The 24,606-nt window shown below is 37.9% G+C and overlaps 1 protein-coding gene across 5 annotated transcripts in view; it reads right to left on the bottom strand.

Annotated features, from left to right (window-relative positions):
- TTC39B (tetratricopeptide repeat domain 39B) overlaps positions 1-24,606 on the bottom strand; it is a 137,698-nt gene that overhangs the window by 5,533 nt on the left and 107,559 nt on the right. For 4 of the 5 annotated variants that reach the window (XM_025360612.1, XM_025360613.1, XM_025360615.1 and 1 more), the window contains 10 exons: positions 17,985-18,090; positions 16,604-16,669; positions 14,387-14,495; positions 13,568-13,635; positions 13,417-13,476; positions 12,518-12,679; positions 11,492-11,583; positions 9,832-9,958; positions 6,847-6,955; positions 2,577-2,694 (listed from right to left, as the gene is read on the bottom strand). In XM_025360612.1, the coding sequence (XP_025216397.1) occupies positions 2,577-2,694; positions 6,847-6,955; positions 9,832-9,958; positions 11,492-11,583; positions 12,518-12,679; positions 13,417-13,476; positions 13,568-13,635; positions 14,387-14,495; positions 16,604-16,669; positions 17,985-18,090 (1,017 nt within the window). Of the gene's footprint in view, positions 1-2,576; positions 2,695-6,846; positions 6,956-9,831; positions 9,959-11,491; positions 11,584-12,517; positions 12,680-13,416; positions 13,477-13,546; positions 13,636-14,386; positions 14,496-16,603; positions 16,670-17,984; positions 18,091-24,606 lie in introns of all 5 variants that reach the window. The other variant, XM_025360614.1, reaches the window with a different exon arrangement.

The following is a 24,606-nucleotide window of genomic DNA, read 5'->3' as shown; positions in this document are numbered from 1 at the left end:
CAGAGGAAAAGCAAGTAAATCTTAACAGAACAAGAAATACATATTTTTCTAAACATATATTATTCCCATTCCTCAGAAAATATGTGCAGCACTAAGTCTATTATCATAGAAAAGCCGCCATTGTATAGTTATAGAATTCATTAAACTATGGCAATAAATAATGTTCTTTTCATATATTAATCTTTTATTCCTTAATGTAAACCCAGCACTGATGGTTGATTGCTGTCTCTTAGGTAAATCAGTGCATACAGATCTTTAAAGATTAACCCTAGATATGGCAAGATCATCTTTCTGAATATGCATGTGTTCAGAAAATGACTCCATTTAGAAATAAGAAAGTTGTATTATTTTTAAACTAAGGTTCAACTCCCTTTGTATTTTAAAGCCTTATAATGCTTTAAAAGGCCAATAAAGAAATGGTCAACACTTCTGTTTTCAACACCATTATGAGAACTCTCTGGTTATAAAACATCTAGAAGCACTGAAAAAAAAATATGACTAACACCATTTCAAATGCATAGCGTAGCTCACCAGAACATAAGAAAAAACCCTCAAGTGTCGAAAACAGCTAGAATTGAAAAAGTGAGACTCTACATATGTGGGATGATGCTGAATAAGCCCTGTGGTCTGCCTCCATCTGAGTCAAGGGCTTTGTATCCTAATGTCCATGCAGGAGATGAGGCCTTAGGCCCTCAGAAAGCAGGGCGCTGAAACTGAGACCTCTGTTTAAAGCTGGGATCCTTACAGGACTACTCCTTAAGAGAAAGGCAGGTTAGAACAAACCCACTCACTGGCAAACGAGAAAGACAAAGACAGTTGTCTCCTTGGCCAGCACTTTCGATGAGAAGAAAAAACAATTCTTTAGGAAATTAATAACCAATAGGCATGCCCACATTGAATGTGCAATTCAAATTTATATTGTCTAAATGATCCAAGAAGTAAGCAATGAAATTAACATGAAAGAGGCCCTGGGCAGAAAAAACCTTTAGGGTACCTGACAGAAATAAAATGCAAAATCACTGTAGAGCAACTCTTCCTCAATATAGCATCATAGAAATCTCAAGATAAAACTCCAATGAAGGTGAGTTCACAATCCAAAATTATAAAGCACATAAGCAAACAATTCACTATGAGATTCACAGACAAAAAAACAGCACAATAGGTCATCCTTTTGATCATCCTTTTAATCCTTATAGAAACACTAATAAAATAGAATTCCATGGATACTTCTTTAACGTGTTTACTAATTACAGAATATTACTAAAGACGGTACATTTGGGAAGTATTTTGTCTTTATTCTTATAGGGGCACCAGTCCTCCTATATTCCCATCAATACTGTCAGGAAGAAGGGGATCAGGCGGCCATGGACGGAAAGGCACGTGACACAGAGCACAGGATGTCCACCAGCAGTCTATGGCTGAGGTTGTTCTGGCTTGCAGAATATTTTCAAAAAATTTGAGGCAATATTTTAAAATCAGGTGATTTTACATAAAATCCAGATTCCAGGCTTTTCATGAAAAATGGTAGGGATTATTGCTATTGGGCCCACACTGTGCAGAGCAATAATCAAATAGAGCTGAGGAGTGTGGCTACATCCTTCAGAGAAAACACCCTAACCTACAGAGCCTACCAATCCTATTCCTGCTGCCACTCGGCTGGCCTGATAAAGTCAGGTTACGTGTCTGGCCCCTGTAGATACTGCCTTTGTGATACAGAGAAAAGGGCCAGGGATCAGAACCTTGATTCATCTCTATGGTTAGTAATGGAGCAGGACATCATCATCAATGCTACTGGGGTGGAATAAAACCAGAACAAAACTCAATTATATACAGAAGAACTGCCCCTTGCCAAAAGAGAGACAGAGTGCTCATCACATGCCTCTCTTTCCTGCCACATTATTATCACGGTGATGGCAAGTCTGTTTACTCAGCTCTGAATCCCTAGAATCCAGGACAGTCTCTGGCACACAGTGGGTGCTCAAATATCCGTGGAATAAATGAATGGGCAAACAAATGCATGAATTAAATTAGTATCGGAAGCCAGGCATAGTAGCACACACTTGCAGTCCCAGCTACTCAAGAGGCTATGCTGGGAGTATCTCTTAAGCCCAGGAGTTCCAGGCTGCAGTGAGCCATGATTGTACTACTTGTACTCCAGTCTGGGCAGCAAGGAAAGTCCCCCATCTCTTTTAAAAAAAAAAAAAAGAAAAAAAAAGGAAAAGAAAAGGAAAAAAAAAACTAAAGAAGTATGTAAAAAATAAAAAAATTAATGAGTAGCAGAGGTTCAGTATGATGCTGCCAGAGCTTGGCTAGACACCTGTTAGTTGAGCTATAAATACAGTTTTTGTGAGTCATCTTTAAACACCAAGTAGAAATACATAAAGCCATGTTCCACCTAGACCATAATTTTGTTCACGAGGAACAAATGCAACAACAAAACACTACTGGATTTTCTTTCTGGTAACACCAAGTAAGAGTTTAGCAGTAAGAGATAAAAGCATTTTGTATCACTTTCTCACAGCAATTCCCCAAAAACCACAATTTGCACTTGGGTTGGTTTTATTGTTTGGTCTTACCTTTCCACAACATGATTGTAACATAGTTCAGCTTGCAAGGGCCGCTGTAAGTTCTTGAGGCAACATCCTTTAAGTAACTTCACTAAGCACTCGTCATCCACAGAGAAGCTGTTAAAATCTTAAAACAAAAAACAAAGGAAACACACAAATAAAAAATACTTTTTAAGATCTTAAGAGAAAGAATAAAGTTTCAGAAGGATCATTTAAAAATAAGGAAAATATTTTTTAGCATTTGTTATGCCTCACTAAATAAAATACAATGAAATTATTTTAAATGAAAAGAGCTGGGCACAGTGGTTCCCATCTGTAGTCCCAATGCTTTGGGAGGTCAAGGTGGGAGGCTCACTTGAGCCCAGGAGTTCAGGATCAGCCTAGGCAATACAATAAGACCCCATCTGTACAAAAAAAGTTTTTTTAATTACTGGGCATGACGGCATGCGCCTGTAGTCCCAGCTACTCAGAGACTGAGGCAGGAAGATCACTTGAGCCCAGCAGTTCGAGGCTGCAGTGAGCTATGATGGCATCACTGCACTGCAGTCTGGGTGAAAGAGCAAGACCCCATCTGATACATACATACATTCCTACAATGCTGAATTTACTATAAAAGAACACCATTTTATTAAGGAGTTCACTCTATCCACTTTAAAATATTCTTCAGGTGGTCACACTCTGAGCTTTGTGACCTTAGATACCACAACCAGAAATCTGAACTCTAAGTAAAGTAAGAGTTCTATTAATCCTATCAAAGGTAAAGCCATGAGGAACAAGAAGGCTGCCTCCTCCTGTTGTTTGGCTTCTGTGTTGGCTTCAATACAGCAGTGAATAACACTTCCATATGGAGAAGCAGATGGCCATATCCCCACTAAAAATTCAGGAAGTAGAATACCCTCTCCAGATCATTATGTTTACTACTTATCAATTCTCCTAGGTTGTGTTCTTTTTGGGGGAAATTATGCCATAAGATTAAACAAAATGGTTCTGAAGTACATGAAAGGCACCTAAATCTCCACAAACTTCTAACTGCTTGAGGAAAATGTCAAGGATTTTTTCACCACTTTTTCCCTTTTGAAAATGCTCTCTGCATTCTACAGCCCAAGGCAAATGTCTGTTAAACAGAAGGAACTATATTATGTGTGACATCTATCTGACAAAGGTAGCCATTCCACATTTACACTTTTGAAATTTTCTTGCAAGTTACAGGCAAGTACAACATTATTCCAAGACAGACTGACAATTTACACATTTCAGGCTGTGACAGTAGAGAGGACGGCAGTAAAGGGAACACACGAGGCCTTGGGAGTCGCTCCTATTGAAATCCTCCTGTTTTCAGCACAAACCTCAGAAATCATCATTAACACATGCTGGCAGTTTAGATGGTAAACCACTTGTCTATGGAGATTAACGATGCTACTTAACCAACCAGAGGGGGTTACTTCTAGGTGCTGAAAACTGAATATTCACCTCTAACTTTCAAGCTCTGATAGGTCATTCACCCAGAAAATACAGGTATCCATAACACATTACCTTTTCTATTATTAATTAGAATCATTTTTCTACCAAAATAAAATTCTATCCATTGCTTTTAATCATGGATGTTAAAATAGACATTCAAGAAGTAATATCTTTTAGGACCTAGAACCAAAACCAAAGGGTCCATATTGGATGCTAGCTTGTAGTATCATTTTTGTGCATTCTACTGAGTTTCCTGTAGCATTGTATCGACAGTTTGTGTTATGACAACATTCTGGTGCTCTGTGAATGATGATTTTGTTGAGGAACAGACATAACATCATGGGAAGTTAAAATACCAGTAAAGCCGCATGTAACTTCTATGATGAACTTGAGTTAGGCATATGGCAGGTGGGTTCAAAAATACCGTATTCCTCCAAAAATCTCAGATGGCAAAATCATTATTTCCTCCGACTACAAACCATTATCTAGCAGATGATTATTTTCCCTTGAAGTATAAATGCTTTGTCATGATTTTCAACCTCATGAATGTGTTCATAGATGAACATTTCAACACATAACACACATGTAATATGTTTTCATTTAACATTCAAAGAAAATTACATGATAAAGCTACTAGAGCACAATTTTATCACAAAAGATCTGCTGAACTTTTATGGTAGATAGGCTGAGAAATAGGGAAGTTTGAACCCCAAACTACAAAAAGTATCTATGCTGAAATTTTTAGAAGCTAGCTGAAATGCCCCCAAGAGAAAAATCTGAAAAAAGATTTAGAAAGTAAAAAATCATAAAGTCAGTATCACTTTCCCTTTTACATAACTCTCATAATGTTTGCTATATAATTTCATTAAGCAAATTTAGTCAAAGTGGAACTTCTGGTTACATGTTGAATTTAGTTAGGATTTCAAATGAAACACTATTGGAATTAATACCAAATGCCGACTCCAGGGACGTCACCAAACTCTGTTCTGTCTTCAAAGTTCTATCTTTTGTATCAGCGGCCAGCATTTAATAACTATGGCCAGAGCATTGCAGAGTAGAAGATCAGTTGTATCCTCTACCATCTTTTACTTCAGACACACTTGCAAAGCTAGGAGAAGCCAATACACAGCCAGTTTCTAATAATGGGGGTGGGGGATGGGGTGGAAGATGATGTAACCTCGGGTTTACAACTTCTCTCCATTTTCCAACTTCTCTCCATTTTCCAATTATGGACTTTTTCTTCCCTGCTCTGAAGGATAGGAGTTTAATTACTAAACTGTCCTAACAGTTCAAGGTGGCAAGGAGAGCAGGAGATAATCTTCTTGCATAAAACGACTCCTAGAAGAGGTCATAAGTTTCACATGCAATATCTGGCAAAGGCGATCTTCAGAAAACGAACTAATTATTTCACCCAGAGAGAGACACACAAAGCCAAAACTGTGGGTAAGTATGGCATGTCTGTCTGTCTGTCTCAGCTCCCTCCTGCCCTGCTTAAATATCTCTAAAGCCTATCATCTCAGCATGTCATTAAGAGAAAAAGGAAAGGGTGGAGGGGAGTGACTCGGTTTTCTACATTTCCACTGCATTTTACTGGCATAGTCTGATAAAATATATTTCCCCTCGAATTTTGCCCCCAACAAATGGGGGGTTGGGGGCGGTGAAGAGCTTGCTCAAATAGACAGGAGTTGGGCTCCTGGAGTGCCCATCTTTTTCCAGTTAAGAAAAATGAGGTAACTGTTAAAATTTTTCCCCACCATCCTGAATTTCTATGCCCTTTATCATGTTTATCATCACAGAAGTTCTCATTTTACTTATGTGGTTAGAATATTACAAAAGACCATTTCTCTTGGGATAATACCTAAGTGACTTGGCATTGAAAAGAAATATAACACAGGCTATCACTTATGGCATTGTTTACCCCTCTTAAAAATACAGAATCAAAAAATGTCAGGGCAAGGAAACAACTTTGGATAGCATCTGGTCCAACACTCCTCCCACTTCACAAGAGAACAGAGGTGTTACCCAAAGTCCGATGGCTGCAGAGCTGGACTATAAGCCCAGACTGCCTGATTCTGATTCTCCTTTTACCACATCAGCTGCTTCCAGTAAACTGAAGTGTGGCCTCTAGCACAACCAAATGTAATAGGTAGAATAAATTGTGATAACATTTCACCTTGAAAACTATTCCCTGTGTCTGCAGAAACACACTAACGGTTAGACAGCAATGAGGAGGAATAGAAAGAGTCGCAGCAAACTCAACCCAGAGAGAAGTGCATGTTTCCTTGTGCTGCTCTAAAATTCCAATGCTGGGCTTCCTCCCTTCATCTTTTTTGTCACAGTTTTAAGATATAGTTCACATACCATACAATTCACCTATTAAGAGTATACCACTCAACGGTTTTTAGCATATTTACAAGAGTTGTACAGCCATCACCACAGTCGACTGTAGAACACTGTCATCACCTCCCTCCCCAAAAAGCTATCATAACCCCTTCCATCCTCCATCCTTCCCTCCTCCAACCCTAGGCAACCACTCATCTGCGGTCTGTCTTTATAGATTTGTCTATTCTGACTATCGTGTAAAGGGAATCATACAATGTGTGGTCTTTTACAGCTGGCCTTTTTCCCTTAGCAAGATGTTTCCAAGGTTCATGCAGTTGCAGTGTATGTCATTCCTCACCCAGACCCCTGCAACTCAAGCTCTTTGTCCTTGTGATGTATACAAATTAATGTAGGCAGATGTGCACAGGGAAAACGCAGGACAGGGGTCTGTCTGAGCAGAGACAAAGGCTCCTCGGTGCTTACTGTGTATACTTACTTTGACTTTGTAAAGCTGTCTCAGCTTTTTCAACAGTTACCAACAGATTTTCAGAAAGGTCTTTTCTTTTGCTCACTATTGAAAAACCATTCCAGACATACATCATTTCCTAATGAGGAAAAATGAAAACCATTTGCAGTTATATGAGGTTATTCAATGTCCTTTATGATCCCCAAACAATGTTCATGTGTTTTGCCTTGGTTTCTAGGAACCTCAAGACAATATTTACAGATAATTTTCCTTTGTTTTTGCCTTTTATACTGTGAAGTAATTCAGTATATATGTTTTTACCGAAAATTTAATTTACTCATTCATATAACAAATATTTATTAAATATCTACAAGCATTTAATTCTTTTGGAAGGTAATAGAATACAGATACAGAAATAAATATTTTAAACCGATACCATGAATAATTCTGTTTAATGTAAACTTTTGTTGTTACTTTTAAGTAAAGAAAAATATTTTTAAGTGTCTGCCAGTTGTTTACATAAAATGTTTCCAAGAATATCACTGGATATAAACATTGGAATGTTTTACTGGGCTTAGGATCTTTTATACCATTAGAAACATGGTCCAGTAATGTAATCCAATATGCAGAAAACGTATTCATTTAAAAGCCATATGGCTGAATGACAGCTCCTAAAATGTAAACTAATGATTTCTCATTACATATTATATTTAATGGGCTACCAGATGAGAATTTTTTTGGATCAAAAGCAAATGTGCTTTTGCTTGAAAATATTTTTCTAATGTTCCTGATAGTGCAGTTAATATTTTTAAGGGTATGAAGTAAGCAGGGTAATTAGTATCTTCTTGGAAATAAATTTTAAGATATGATAAAAACACTGCTTGAAAAGCCTCTTAGCAGGAAGTAGTGGAAATGAGAACAACACAATCGAGTAGAAGGGCGGCAAAGGTATCTTTACCTTATGGCACCCAAAACTAAGATCATGACACTCTACCTTCATTCAGTTTTACATGTAACAATTTCTTGTTGCTAATAAAGTAAGAGGTCATTTCAATAACAGGGTATTTTTTAAATTGATGATGATCTTTTAAAAATTCCTTTTATGGATGAAATCTTTTTATCGGAAGGAGGCAAGCTCGTATCTGAGACTTTATGAAAAACAGGCTTTTGGTAAAATTCCTAGGTACAAAAAAAATAAAAATAAAAATCCCAGTACTAACATTTCAAGCCAATTTCCTATACATTCTACATCCATAGACCCGGAGAAAGAAGTGCAGTGAGTTAATCTTCCCTATGGTTCTTAACAGTCAAAGCAGGATACAATTACATACACACTGGTATCTAAGTACTAAGGCAAAGAATGACGACAGTCTAGAAAATTTTCAGTAGAGTTCTGTGAGACAGAAAAACCTTCCCAGTGCATATCACCTAATAAAAATGAATCAGGCATGGAGCTAAGGCTCTAACTGGTTAAGCAGCAGAAGGCTCTCATGTGAGCTGGGAGAGGGAGATGTTTGGTTATTTGTGTGATTTACGCAGTGTTCTGGTTTTTATTTGTGCTCAGACATGATTACGGAGTGGTCATATTTTTGTCTTGCTCCATCACAATCACAGAATGTCCCTGTGTGATGCTGAAGTTCTCTGAGTTTGTGTTAGGTAGGAAACACCTGGACCTAGGTGCTAGGCGCCAGGTAACTCCTGTCTGACCCGTCAGGGCGAGGCTGCATTGTTCTTTCTCATAGGATGTATAAAGGGCTCCCATAAGTCACTAAGAAAACAATCAACAACCCAATGAAAAATTAGGGAAGAATATGAGCAACAATTCACAAAAGAAAAAATAAAAATGAAGAAACACATGAAAAGATGCTCCACCACATCCACAAGGAAATGCAAATTAAAATGGGAAAATACTGTCAGTACTTATTTAAATTGGTAGAGCTTTGTTTGAGGGAAATTTAACACTATCTACCAAAATATTAAATGTATATATTCCCTTGAACCAGGAATTCCATTTTTAAAAAATCCTTCACAGATAATTATATGCACACGTACAAAAAGAGGATATTCATTGTAGTGTGTAATTACAAAAACTGGAAAAATCTAAATAACTGTCAAAGAGGAATAATGAAATAAACTCCGAATTAAAAAAAAACAAAAAACAAAAAACTCAGGAAACCCCAGAGTGGAGGACCACAGACATCGGCTTACAATGAACAGCTTTCCTGTGCTGACTATCTATATAAAAACTAAAGCACCAGAAGAGTCATAGTAACTTGATATATTCAGTATTTTTGAAGAAGACTTCATTAAGAAAATTTAAGTTGAAATTGTGTTTTTCACAGAAGCCTTGCCTAAATGGCATAAAGTTTAAGAATGTCAGCTGGAGCTAGAATACAACAGCCAGCAGCCAGTTATGGCTCTTGAGCACTGGAAATACGGCTAGCCCAAACTAAGATGTCCTCTAAGTGTAAAAGACACACTAAATTTTTAAGACTTGGTTCAATATGAAAGTATGTATGTATCTCATGGATAAGCTTCTACCAATTACATGTTGAAATGACAAAATTTTGCATATACTGGGTTAAACAAAATATATTCTTGAAATTCATTTCCATTTCCTCTTACTTTTTTAATGTGGCTATTAGAAAAGGTAAAATTACATAATGTGGCTTGCATTAGAATTCAACTCAACTTCAATGGAATCAACTTCTATCTAAATTTCTTTATCTAAAAAATGTGGTTAAGAGTTAACTATACTCAAAAAGTTGTAAGAATTAAATGATATGTTTTTAGTAGCCTTTATCCTAATGCCTGGAGCATACTAACTAGTCAAAAACCATTAGCTACAGTTTTTATTTATTAATTACTTACTTAGAAATGTTCAACTTACAACAAAACTTAAAATGGTCTTTAAGTGAGCTAAACTTCATAACCAAATTTAGATATGCTCCCTGCTGCTGTGACTAGATAATTTACTTCTAGTGCATGAAAAGTAAATAAAATAAAAGCAGATACCAGGGCAGGTAAGATGAGCTTCACAGGTGCAGGCAAGGAGGCGGAGTAACGCCGAGCCTTCCTCACAGCAAACTTCTCAGTAGGGAGAGATTTCCCGGCAATTCTCTGCTTCAAGCTGTCCACCTGTCTGTGAAGAGCCCCAGCCCACCCCAGAGAAAGGTCATGGCAACACATACGTTATTTATACCTGTGGTTTTCACAGTGAACTTCACAGACCACCAGCAGCAGCATCACCTGGGAACCTAATTGAAATGCCAATTTTCAGGCCCTACTCTAGACCTACTGAATCAGCAACTCCAGGGCTGGGGCAGAGCAATCTAGATTTTGATAAGCCCTCCAGGTGATTCTGAGGCACACTCAAGATTGAGAACCACTGATTGACACATATTTCTTTCCAGTCAACTTAGCTAATGTCTTAAATCTATCAAACACAGTCCAGGAAATCTAGGTATACAATTGGCGATTTCTACGAGTAAGCAGGAAAGAGTCCAAAGTATTTACTTATGTTGTGGATACTCAGGGAGAGAGAAGACGGTACACTGGTATATCGCCTATTCTTACTTGCAAGTATTACACAGATCTATAAAATAATATGGCCCAAAAGATAGCCATCAGTTAATACATAATTTAAGAAAATGTTTCCCAGGTACAGGTTGTTTAGGAAATAATCAGCTTAGGACATGTACCCTGTTTACAAACTTCCTTTTAAAAATTCTACAGAATTCCAATTATGAAATTCATAAGCAGGTAAAAATGAGAGTAAGATGGGGAAACTACATGTTCCTGCGAGCACTTTCTTATGCAAAATTCTATGAATGCATCAAACAAGTTGCTGAGAAAGAATTCAAGGAAATAATTACTTCACTGAAAGAAAAATTAACATGAAATAACATGCCTCCAATATGAGGTAAGCTTGTGTTAGGTTACTTGTGGGCACAATATGGAGCTATGGATTTTAAACTAGTGTACCATCACTATGTTCATTACCATCAGTGGAAAAGACAGTGGAAATGTGAGGTGGGAGTCAGAGGAAGGGGTCAGAAGTATGTCTCAGACAGGAACCCTTAGAGTTGAAAGGTAACAGCATTTTTATGAAGAGACCATTCATTGTTAGAACTCTCATTATCCCAACAACCTAGAAGCTACGACACAGCAAGATCTCAAAGCTTTCTTCTGAAAATAAAAATGATTACATCTTTCACATAAATTGTTTTGATACGGAGAAAACTTAATCTGCATTGGAAGAAAGAGAAGGAGATTTAAAAGATTTTAATGTATCTTAATACTCCCTTCCATTAATTGTTGTTTCTGTAAAATGAGGAAATGAACTTTACAGTAAAAGGTGACATTTATCATGCCATGGCTTTTACTAATGTTGATGTCGATGCTACAGTTAATATACATGGTCAGTTTTTTTTTTTTTTTGGAGACAGGGTCTCACTCTGCCTGTCGCCCAGGCTGCAGTGCAGTGGCGTTATTTCAGCTCACTGCAACCTCTACCTCCCAGGCTCAAGCAATCCTCCCACCTAAGCTTCCCAAGTAGCTGGGACTACAAGCACATGCCACCATGCCCAGCTAATTTTTTGTATTTTTAGTAGAGATGAGATTTTGCCCCTTTATACCCTCAGGGCCTTTGTTATAGAAATAGTGTCTCACGTACCTGAATAAAGTTACCACATTCTCATTAGTTGCTACTACATCCTCCTCTGGAAGCATACTCAAAATTGCCGCTTTCAAGAACACATAAGTTGCCTTGAGAAAAAGAAGGAGCTTATTACAGAACATCCCTAGGTACATAACATTTCTACCTTTCAAATCAGAAATGACCTACAAGCATTCCAGATATAATATTAACAGGCATTAAAGAAATCAGAGGAAATGAAATCTTATAATCCCTGTTCAAAATGAGAACAACTCTTTTCAATTATCAATAATTTAGACCATTTTTCTATTATACAACTACAGCATTCATAGGTGAGAAAGCGGACAGAATGAACAATAAAAAATTATCTCATTGCCCCCCAACTTCTCATAAGTGGATCAGAATTAATTTTCATTATCCCGAAAAGCCTGGGCATCAGGGCACTGGGAAGTCTACAAAAATTATCAAGATGATTAAGGTTTCATAACTTCATAAGTCCAGCTCATTTTCAGGGATAAAACCTCACGTTTCAAATAACTTTGTTATTGTTTGGGACAGGGTCTCACTCTGTCACCAGGCTGGAGTGCAGTGGTGTGATCATAGCTCACTGTAGCCTCAAACTCTTCGACTCAAGCTATCCTCCTGCCTCAGCCTCCCACGTAGAAGGGACTCTAGACATGTACCACCATGCCTGGCTAAGGTTTTTATTTTTTGCAGAGATAAAAATCACACTATGTTGCCCTGGCTAGTATCAAACTCCTGGCCTCAAGCCATCTTCCTGCCTTAGCCTCCCAAAGGGCTGGGATTATAGGTATGGGCCATCGTATTTGGCCCTGAAAAGAACTGTGGATGGCTTTTAAAGCATGTAATGCTGAGGACAGTACCTATAAACAGTGGGTACTTAAGGCACATTTCCTCCTTTTGTGAATCTCTAAGTTGAGAAAACACTGTGGTACCATACTACCGAGCAAACAGTCCTGAATGAAAATCTTCCTGGCCACATATTAGCAAACAGATGACATCAATGAAAGTATTGCACTTTACCTTGGACCATTTACTTTCTTTGCAAAGTAGATCTGAATAGTAATATGCCTGCATCCAGTTTTGTTGGAAAACATTAATCCACATTAGTTCCCAGTAGCAGAGATGGTGAAACTGTTTCCATTCTTCTTGAACTGAAACACATTTTCGAAATACTTCTTGTGCCTGTAAATCAATTGCATGAAGTTGATCATCCAGATATTAGACAAGGAGATAATAACCTAATGGGAAAATACATAAAACACTTAGTACAAAAAGGACAAAATTATCACTCATTCAACCTCTCAATATGATGTTATGTTCTTTTCCTTACAGGCAATGATACAGTTAAGTTCTGCCTCTTTCTTTAATTTTGTGAGGGGCCTTGACACTTTGTAATGTGGGAGTGGGGAGGTTCCAATCACAGAAAAATACATGTTTGATCCCATTTGTGTGGAAAAAATGGTTTGTGAATGTATATCCATAAATGGCTCCTTACTTTTCTACTTCTGACCCCGACACTTCCTTTTTTGAGGGAATTGGTGAATAATTTCCTTTGATAAGGAGCCCACATGTAGTAGACTTGCATGTCATGCAGGGGCTAGATTCCAAAGTCAGTGTATAATGCAGAAATTGGTAACAGTCACAGTTTCTTGAAAATCCCTGAGCTTATTATTTGGCATATACTACCCTAAAGTGCTTAATGTACTCTGTGTATAAATGTAGACTACATTCAGTAATCCACTGCATAGATTTTATACAATAGAATGCATATACAAGTTAAAGTTTTGGCTTTTTACTTATATTGTTTTTTTCTTTATTTTTGTCTAGTCCATATAGCTAAGTTTACTTTTGTTGAATGAGTAGGTCACAGCTCCACCATACAGACAACTCCCCCAAATAACTCCCACCTAATAAATTACCTCTTCAAGATTCCCTTTCAGCAACTCTATTCGGGCATGATAAAACAACACAAGTGAGCCCTGCAGAGCAAGGAAGAAAACACACTGTTCAACAGTCAACACTGGCTGATTAATTATGGTTGAAACATACACTTTGAAATACTAAGCGTACATTTGGAAACTGCTGGAGGAAGGGTGCCAGGAGACGCTCGGCTTCGGCAACATTCACTTCTCCTGTACCTAGAAATTTAACAGGAAAAACCTCAGTCTTCATAAGACATGGGGATATTTATAACTAACTCTCCAAACTTCATTAACATACAGTAAAGACCTACTCATGGAAAAGATGAAAACTATTATTTCATCATTTTTATAACTGGGGAATAAAATAAAGACCAGTCTCACCTATAACTTTAGTTTAAGAAACTCTAGGACACACTAATTCTTAAGAATGCAGGTGGCTGTCTCAGATTCCTAATTGGAATTTCTGGTTTTAATAGCAATATTAACTTATTTAGCCCAAAATTTCATTTTCTGCAAAGAAATCTAATATAGAATAAAATAGATCACCTTAATATAGAAATTTTAGCTGAGAACAGATGAAAATTATTTAATGAAAGAAACTACCCTATTCCCTCTGCTAAATGTCACTATGACAAAGCACACTATTTTCTACCTTTATTCAAAAAAAAAAAAAAAAAGTAAACAGACATGAACTACTAGCTTTTGTTGATCTTTCTAAATTTTTACTTACTCAGATTAAAAATAATCAACTTTTTGTTTTGTTTTTTAATTTGGAGACAGGATCTCGCTCTGTTGCCCAGGCTGGATCCAGTGCAGTGACGTGATCATAGCTCACGGCAGCCTCAAACTCCTGGGTTCAACCGATCCTCCCACCTCAGCCTCCCAAGTAGCTGGGATTAGAGGTGTAACCCACCATGTCTGGCCAAGATAATCAATGTTCAATGAAACAACCTAATCCAGATCTTACCAAGTATTAGGGAGATGTAAGTATGAAAAGCTAAGATGGTTAAGCAGCACAGTGCAGACCTCATGCTTTTTCCTGAGGCACCTTCACGTAACTGCAGGAGGCCCAACTCCTATGGGAATTAAATGCATTTTAGAAAGAGAACACGGCTAGAAAATCATATTCAGAAACTTTTAAAACATTTTTATATATCGAGGGGTTACAAGTACAGATTTCACATATTATGCTGTGGTGAAGTCTGGGCTTGTCGTGTACCCATCACCCCACGAATGAACATCATACCCAACAGGTAATTTTTCAACCCTCTCTTCCCCCACCCCTCCCACCTTTGGTGGCCTCCAATGTCTATTATTCCACTTTGTATGTCCATATGTACCATTGTTTAGCTCCCATTTATAAGTGAAAACGTGGTATTTGACTTTCTATTTAGAAACTCTTTAATTTTGAGACAGAGTCTCATTCTGTCACCCAGGTTGGAGTACAGTGGCACAATCATGGCTCACTGCATCCCCCACCTCTCCAGACTCAGGTGATCCTCCCACCACAGCCTCCCGAGTAGCTGTGACTACAGGTGTGTACCACCACGGCCAGTTAATTTTTGTATTTTTTGTAGAGACAGGATTTTAACATGTTACCCAGGCTGCTCTCGAACTCGTGGGCTCAAGCGATCCACCCACCTCAGCCTCCCAAAGTGCTGGGATTACAGGCGTGAGCAACCATGCCTGGCCTATTCAGAAACTTGAAAATGCTAGTTCATATATCCTTATCCTCCATGAAGGTGGAGTTTCTTTTTAAAGGAACTAGAATGCCTAACTAGAAATGAACCTTATTAAACTTGCATAAGACACTCTCATAAATCCTTTTATATCATGTGATTCTAAAGAGAGAAAAGGGCTGTGTTCATTTCATGGAGATACTCTATTTCTCTGATAGAAATATTCACTAAAACATATTAAGGATTTAACTGCAAGGCACTATGGCGGGTATGAACAAACATGGTCTATGTCTTCAAAGATCTTTCTATTAAATAGAGAAGACAGTATGTGAACACAATGACCTTATTAGAATATGGAGAGAGATTGTAAGAAGGCTAAATAGACAATTCTGAAAGTCAGGAATGCTTGAGCCTCACTGAGGGAGTATGAGGGACAGCTTTGTGAGATAGGTGGCATTTATCTCAACCCTAGTGGATGGAGGAGCTCTTGAGAGACAATTACTTGGGAGGAAGCCAGTTGGGGAGGATATCCAAAACAGAGAAAAGCAAAAGCATGGAAACAAAAGCACAGGACTTGCTGGGGAACAACCGATTGCCCAGTTTAACAGGAGTACTGGGAATATGAGGAATCTGGGTAGCATGGCTGGAAACACTGGCTAGAATCAGACCATGGGGTCCCTGAAGCCATTAATAGTTTGAACTTTATTCAAGAGGCAATTCAGAGCCTCTGAAGGAATCAGGTGGAAGGTGAACAGTTAAGGAGAGGGGTGACCATGAAACACAGAGTCAGAATGGACAACATTATGAAGGAATCACCATAAATACACCATAGCTCATGAAGAACATGGACAGTAGAAAAAACAGGAAAAAAAGTGATAGCTGCTTATACTTGCTCTCACACATTTCTCAAAACCTGCTCTTTTAATCGACACTTTTTGCCATGAGGCAACTCTTATAATAGCATATTGAGTGTCATGGTTAATAAATGTGATATATTCACTACCAAACCATAAACACGCAGACATTTAATAAATAAAACTCATGAAAAACATATTTCATCATTTAGTTTTATAAAGAAACTTGTGGAAACACATGGAAATCCAAAATACTGCATCGTATTCGATCCATGAAAATCATAAAATATTAGACAGGGAAATCCAGCTAATTTCTTCATCTTAAGGAGGGCAACTCTGGGGCTGCTTAACTATTAAGAAAGCATAGGAAAGCATGTGAGAGTAATAAGATCTAGCAAGAAGCAATATTAGCAACACATAATTTTTCATCCAAGAATTTGGATAACAAGGGTGAACATTTTTAACTTTCAACAGAAAAACTACGTCTAACTCCTGAAAAATGTGATCAAGAATCAAAGGCTTATTTTCTGTCCCACAAACAAATTGCCAATAATTATCAGGCCAGTTATGCAGACATGTTGCATTGCCCTCATATTCAATAAATAATATTTAATCTTCCCTGTCAAAATTAAGATAAAATTAAATTTGTACCCTATTTCCAGAAAATCCAATAAATTCCAGTAGTCTGATAATCCTTGCTGGTAAAAGGGACAGCATCTGTAAGAAAAAAAATATACAGTGTACTTATGTGTTAGTGTTTCTAACTGCAAACAAATTTAACTTACAGTTTTAATGCTTCAATAATGCGAAAAATTGGAAACAAGTTTTAACCACCAGATATTTCTGTGACCACATATTGTAACAATCATTTATGAATAAATTTTATTTAGCTATAACAATGAACCTTTAAAAAGCTTTGTTTTAAGGCTGGTCTTTCCAGTGTTCTCTATAGAATAGTGGGAACTTTGATGTGGTGTGATGAAGTGACAAGAAGGCAACCCCTCAAAGCCCATGTCCAGGCAAGGTTTCTTAGTTTCCTTTCCCAGAAGCAAAACTCAGTCATAGTCTGTGAGATGTGTAGACACCACCCAGAAGTGGACAGCTGCAGCACTACCACTTCTCTCTGGGATATTCCTGAAGGACAGTGGTGAGGGAATATTCTTCCAGTGGGCAGAACCTTGGGCAGTGCACCTGGTTATGCACTATGCTTGAAAGGAGAAATGGCCAGATGTGCAATTATATATGCTGATTCAGGGGATGTAGACAATGGTTTGGTTGGATGGGCACGGGCTTGGAAAGAACATGATTGGAAAATTGGTGACAAAGAGGTCTGGGGAAGAAGTATGTGGACAGATCTTCCTGAACGGGCAGAAAATGTTCCCATGTGGATACACATCAAAAGATAACCTTAGCAAAAGAAGATTTTAACAACCAATTGGATAGGATGGTTCATTCTGTGGGTACCAGTCAGCCTCTTTCCCAATCATCACCCACGGGTTCGTAAGCAAAGTGGCCAAAGCGGCACATACACTCATGTGTATACTTCTCTTGACCACTTTATTTTTTCACTAATTCCAGTGAACCATCAACAAAATTTAAAAATCTCTTAATAACATATTGGAATTTGACAGATTACTACTCAGACTTCATCTCCTCAGGGATCATCAAAAATCATTCCTCAAGTTATACTGGTCCCTCACACATTTTCAATTCCAGAGCCGTCACTGTCATTGCAACAATATTTCCAGTGTGGAAATGGAAATGGATTCCACTGTTCCTTGTTACCAAAATCTTACTAGTCTATTCAGAGTGCCACAGGCTTCCCTTACATTTTACAATCCAAAGCTACTCTGAGCATGTGTGGAACTTCATAACACACTGGGTCACAGTGCCGGAAAACTGATCCCACTCTAGCTGTTTGTCAACCAACCCAGGGAGAGGTTCAGGATGAGATTCAAATGCAGTGGAGAAGGCACAGATAACCTTCGGTTCTTCTGCAAAAGTTCTGGTTTCTATAGAGTGATTTCCTTACCAAATTAAAGGCCCCAGTGCCAAGCTTGACACCCCCTTCAAACTCATAGAAGAATTCCTGCTGAAGTTTGTTCTTCTGAATTTCATGCAGAATAGAAAGACATTCTCTGGATTGAAGAAAAAAAGTGATAGCGTAAGTTGACCATGACTCTGAAAATAAATATTAAATCACATTTTACAATTACATACTGTAAAATAAATGTCATTAATTAAAATACCGTCAAAATTTTAAATGGATGATGCTGTGCTGAGTTTACTCTTAAGGATACTAGGTAATAATCATCAAGGAAAAAGGAGACGCTCATTTTTACAGTGTCTAGCAGAACCAGTGTTTCTGGGCTTAAAGAGAGGGTTCATCCATTGGCAAGCACCAGCCAGGAGCCACAGGACCACAGGCTGCCATCCCACAGCTTCCAGCAGGGTCTTACAGCAGACTGCCTGAGAGGGCTCAGCTCCTCAACCACTGCACACACTGCAGCCCAAGGAAATGAAATGCTACTGGCAAGAAGATCTGAACTTCAGTGTGACTGCCATCGTCTCAAATAGACCAAATAAATTAGGGCTTGGGACCAGGACAGACTGAAAACAACAAAGCAAAGGCCATCACAATGGCCCCATCTGTCCTCTGCTTTCTTCCTGCTCCATCCATGCACATCTTTCCAACTTCTCACTATATTTTCTACGTATTTCTCTCTTGCCTGTTCACATCATCTTCAAAAGGCAAATCTTTACCAGAGAAATACAAACTAAAACAATGACAAAAATATAAAAATTGTAATAACTGGGAATTGCTTATCAAATTGACAAATTTAATAATAAGGAATAATGAGATATCATGTATCACTTGGTGTGATGCAGTTATAAAATGTGCAACTACACCTGTGATCCAGCCTAGCCAAATATTTTTAATCTGAATCTAGCAAGCCTATAGACCTAACTTCCAGTTTACAAAAAATTTAAGGGTTTAGAGAGTCAATTCAGATGCCCACCAGCCTACAAGTATCCCCTGCTGTCATTTCCCCTGAGTCATTTATTTTTTATTACGGTGTATTTTCCCAAATAAAATGATGCATGTTTATTTGGTCAGCTCAATGAATTTCCTCTGATTTCTGATTTTATGCCATGGATAAAAGGCCTTTGAAACTGACATCATGTACCTAATGATATCATTTCTATGGTATTTTTGCCATAGATTCATAATCTGAATTTAATCATGAAGAAATGTTAGAAAAGTCCACAATGATGGTTGTTTTACTAAATAACTGGCCAGTTTATTCTTTTAAAGTGTCAACATCATTAAAGACAAAGACTGAGGAACTATTCCGGATGAAAAGAGACTAAGGAGACATGACAGCTAAACTCAGTATCCAGGATCCCAGGTTGGATCCTGAGCCAGAAAAAGGGCATTGATGAGACAACTGGAGAAATGTGAGTAAAGGCCATGGAGTAAATATTAATAGTGTATCCATGTCAGTGTCCTGATCTTAATCATTGTAATGTGCTTCTGCAGAATATTAACATTTGTAAATCTGATGAAGGCTATGTGGAAATATTTTGTAAAAATTTTCAAATTATTTCAAAGTGAAAAAACAAAAAATAAAAAAGTTTAAAGCCTTTATATTTAAGAATTATAAAAACACTTTCTTAATGTTTCCTGCTAGAATTCTTTTTAAATCTTTTAATATTAAACTTATATGGACTTTTTTCATCTTAATGATTTTTCCATAAAATGAACAATTTTCCCAAAAACACTTCCTAAAGTACCTATCTTTCTTCACTGTTTTGAAAGGGCCTATGTATATAAAGGAATTTAGTATATTTTGAATTCCCAGGTAAGTGTGTGTGTGTGTGTGTGTGTAAATCCATGTATGCACACACACATGCTGTCTCTTTCAAAAACCCTGCGGTTCATTTCACTGATATGGAAAGGCATACCTTGTTTTATTGCACTTCACTGTATTGCACTTTGTGGGTACTGCATTTTTTACAAATTGAAGATCTACGGCAACTCTGTGTTGAGCAAGCGTATTCGAGCACATTCCAACAATACGTGCTCACTTTGTGTTTCAGAGTCACATTTTAGTAATTCTCATAAAATTTCCAAACTTTTAAATTATTATTGCACCTGTTAATGGTGATCTGTGATGGGAGACCTTAAATGTTACTGCTACCGTAACTGTTTGAGGGGGCCATGAACCACAACCATATGAGACAGAGGAAATTCTCAATAAATGTTGTGTGTGTTCTGACTGCTCTTCTGACAGGTTGCTCCCCCATCTCTCTCCTCAGGCCTCCCTGTCCCCTGAGACAAAACAATATTGAAATTAGGCCAATTGGTAACTCTGCAGTGGCCTCTCAGTGTTCAAGTGAAAGGAAGAGTCGCCCCTCTCTCACTTGAAATCAAAACCTAGAAATAATTAAGCTTAGTGAGGAAGGCATGTCAAAAGCCAAGACAGGCTGAAAGCTAGGCCTCTTGTGCCAAACAGTCAACTTGTAAGTGCAAAAGAAAAGTTCTTGAAGAAAAAAGTGCTACTTCAGTGAATGCACAAGTGATAAGAAAACAAAACAGCCCTATTGCTGGTATGGAGAAAGCTGTAGTGGTCTGGATAGAACAAACAGCCCACAACACTCCCTTAAGCCAAAGCCTAATCCAGAACAAGACCCTAACTCTTTAACTCTATAAAGGCTGAGAGAGGTGAGGAAGCTGAAGAAAAAAAACTTGGAAGCTAACAGAGGTTGGTTCATGAATTTAAGGAAAGACACCATCTCTATAACATAAAAGTGCAGCCAGGCACGGTGGCTCACACCTGTAATCTTAGCACTTTGGGTGGCCAGGGTGGCTGGATCATGAGGTCAGGAGTTCGAGACCAGCCTGGCCAAGCATGGTGAAACACTGTCTCTACTAAAAATACAAAAATTAGCCTGGCATGGTGGTGCACGCCTGTAGTCTCAGCTACTTGGGAGGCTGAGGCAGGAGAATCACTTGAACCTGGGAGGCAGAGGTTGCAGTGAGCTGAGATCGCGCCACTGCACTCCTGCCTGGGAAAGAGAGCGAGACTTCACCTCAAAAAAAAAAAAAAAAAAAAAAAAGTACAAAGTGAAGCAGCAAGTGCTTATGTAGAAGCAGTAGCAAGTTATCCAGAATATCTAGCTAAGATCACTGATAAAGGTGGCTGCACTAAACAACAAATTTTCAATGTAGACAAAATGGTCTTCTATTGGAAGAAGAGGCTATCTAGAACTTTCATATCTAGAGAGGAGAAGTCAATGCCTGGCTTCAAAACTTCAAAGGTCAGGCTGACTCTTGTTAGGGGCTAATGGAACCGGTAACTTTAAATGGAAGCCAGTGTTCATTTACTATTCCAAATATCCAAAGGCCCTTAACAATTGTCCTAAATCTAGTCTGCCCGTGCTCTATAACTAAAACAACAAAGCCTGGATGATAGCACATCTGTTTATAGCATGGTTTACTAAATATTTTCAGTCTACTGTTGAGATCCACTGCTCAGGAAAAAAAAAAAAATTATTTCAAAGTATTATTACTCACTGAAAATGCACCTAGTCACCTAAGAGTTCTGAAGGAGATGTATGCAAGGATTCTATTGTTTTCACGCCTACTAACACAACATCCATTCTGCAGCCCAAGGATCAAGGAGTAATTTTGACTTTCAAGTCTTATTATTTAAGAAGCACACTTTATAAGGCTATTGCTGCCATAGTGATTCCTCTAATGGATCCAGGGAAAGGAAATAGAAAGCCTTCTGAAAAGGATTCATCATTCTACATGTCATAGAGAACATTCATGACTCATGGAAGGAAGTCAAAATGTCCACATTAACAGGAGTTTGGAAGAAGCAGATTTCAACATTCATGATCATTTTGAAGGGTTCAAGACTTTGGTGGAGAAAGTAACTTAGAGGTGTTAGAAACAGCAAGAGAACTAGAATTAGAAGTGGAGCCTGAAGATGTGACTGACTGCTGCCATCTCATGATGAAACTTTAATGGATGAGGAGTTGCCTCTTATGGATGAGCAAGAAAGTAGTTTCTTGAGATAAAATCTACTCCCGGTAAAGATGCCATAAACATTGTTGAAATGACAACAAAGGATTTGTAATATTAAATAAACTTCGCTGATAAAGCAGCAGCAAGATTTGAGAGCATGGACTCTAATTCTGAAAGAAGTTCTCCTGTGGGTAAAATGCCATCAAGCAGTATTACATGCTACAGAAAAATCTTTTACGAAAGGAAAAGTCAATAGGTATGGCAAACTTCACTGTTGTCCTTTTTTAAAAAATTGCTATAGCCACCCCAACCTTCAGCAACCACTACCCTGAATGTCAGCACCCATCAACATGGAGGCAAGACCTCCACCAATAAAAACATTATGACTTGGTGAAGGCTCAGATAATTGTTAGCATTTTTTTAGCAAAAAAAGTGTGTATCAATTAGGGTAGACATAAGGGTAGTGGCAGACTTAATAGAATACAGTACAGTATCAACATTTTTTTTTTCTTTTTTTGAGACAGAGTCTCGCTCTGTCGCCCAGGCTGGAGTGCAGTGGCGCAATCTGGGCTCACTGCAAGCTCCGCCTCCCGGGTTCACGCCATTCTCCTGCCTCAGTCTCCGAAGCAGCTGGGACTACAAGTGCCCGCCACTGCGCCCAGCTAATTTTTTATATTTTTAGTAGAGACAGGGTTTCACCATGGTCTCAATCTCCTGACCTCGTGATCTGCCCGCCTCGGCCTCCCAAAGTGCTGGGATCATAGGCATGAACCACCGCGCCCGGCCCATAACTTTTATATGCACAAGGAAACCAAAAAATTTGTGACTCACTTTATTGCAATATTCACTTTATTGTAGTGGTCTGGAACCCGAAATATCTCTGAGGTATAACTGTATGTCTTTGCCTCTACAGGCCTATTTTAATTCCTTTAGTATTTTTAAGTTTTGATGACTAAAACAGCAATTAGCATTGAATTTAACATTTGTTTATATTTTCTAAAAATACGTCACAAAGAAATCTATAGAACAGCATGTCAGGTACCCAAGATCTACCACCCCTTTCCAGGATTTTGAATGAAACACAGTTTTGTGAAAGGATTTTCAATGGAAGTACCTCTTAAAATACTAAATTTTGGTTCTGCTACCAGTAATGGCAGGGTAGCTTATGTCGGATTAACTTTCCCACAAATAACTATCATAAATTCTGGAAAAATATAAAATATACATTTGAAACATATTTTCACACAGTGGAAAATGAAGGGAACAAAGTAGGAGTCTCAGGAGAGAAGAAAGTAAGAATGGGGCAGAAAAAAAGTTTGAAAAATTATGACCACAAATTTCTCAAAACCACACTTAGGCACATCCTAGTCAAACTACTGAGACCTAAAGATACAAACGAGTCAGTCTTCAAAAAATCCAGAAGAGAAGACACATTATATATAGGAGAACAATAATACAAATGGAAACTGAATAACAGAGGCTTTATTACAATGGGAAGCCAGTTTTAAAGAGCTGAAAGAAGGAAAAACCCATCGACTCAGAATACTGTAGTTAGCAAAAATAACCTTGAAAAGAAAAAGTAAAAAGTAAATATATTTTAAGATAAATGAAAACAGAATTTGTTAAAAGCTGACACCCATAAGAAATGTTAAAGGAAGTTCCTCAGTCTGAAAGTAAACAGGAAATATATTTACCATTTTGGATAAGAATATGAAAAATGGTAAGAATATGGGTAAAGAGAGAAGACTACAGCATATAACTGATTAAAGGGAAAGTCTGACACTGTATTGTAGGGTTTATAATATATGTAAGTGTGCTATACATCATAAAAATAGCATAAAGGGTCAGGAGCAGTGGCTCACACCTGTAATCCCAGCACTTTGGGAGACCGAGGCAGGTGGATCATGAGGTCAGGAGTTCGAGACCAGCCTGGCCAATATGGTGAAGCTCCATCTCTACTAAAAATACAAAAATAACTGGCCATGATGATACATGCCTGTAGTCCCAGCTGCTCGGGAGGCTGAGACAGAAGAATTGCTTGAACTCACGAGGCAGAGGTTGCAGTGAGCTGAGATCGCACCACTGCACTCCAGCCTGGACAACAGAGCAAGACTCGGTCTCAAAAAAAAAAAAAAAAGCATAAAGGACAAAATGTGGTAAATGAAATTACACTTATGCAAAGTTCTTACAATTTATGTCCAGTGCTGTTACAATATTAACTCTAAGTTGACTGTAATAAGTTAAAAATAAACCCTAGAGCAACCACACACAAAAAAAGAGAGTACAGCTAAGAGAACAACAGTTTTAAAAATATTATTAGAGCAAAAGAAGACAGGAAAAAAGGGTGAGAGAACAGATGAGGCAAAGAGAAAAAGCAAAATGGCAGTAATAAGTGCAAACATATCAACTGCTCAACTATGTGCATCTACAAGAAATACAATTTAAATATTTAAAAATACAATTTAAATATGAAAACAAAAATAGGTTTAAAGTAAAAGAATATATACCATGCAAAGACTAATTATAAAAAGCATGAGTGCCTATATGAATATTAGACATAACAGATTTCAAGACAAGGAATATTACCAGAGTTAAATAGAGACATTTCAAGATGAAGAAA

The sequence above is a fragment of the Theropithecus gelada genome, chromosome 15 (genome assembly GCF_003255815.1).
Source record: "Theropithecus gelada isolate Dixy chromosome 15, Tgel_1.0, whole genome shotgun sequence".
Classification (NCBI taxonomy): Eukaryota; Metazoa; Chordata; class Mammalia; order Primates; family Cercopithecidae; genus Theropithecus; species Theropithecus gelada.
Note: the sequence above shows the minus strand (reverse complement) of the source record. Positions and strands in the feature narration are given on the sequence as shown.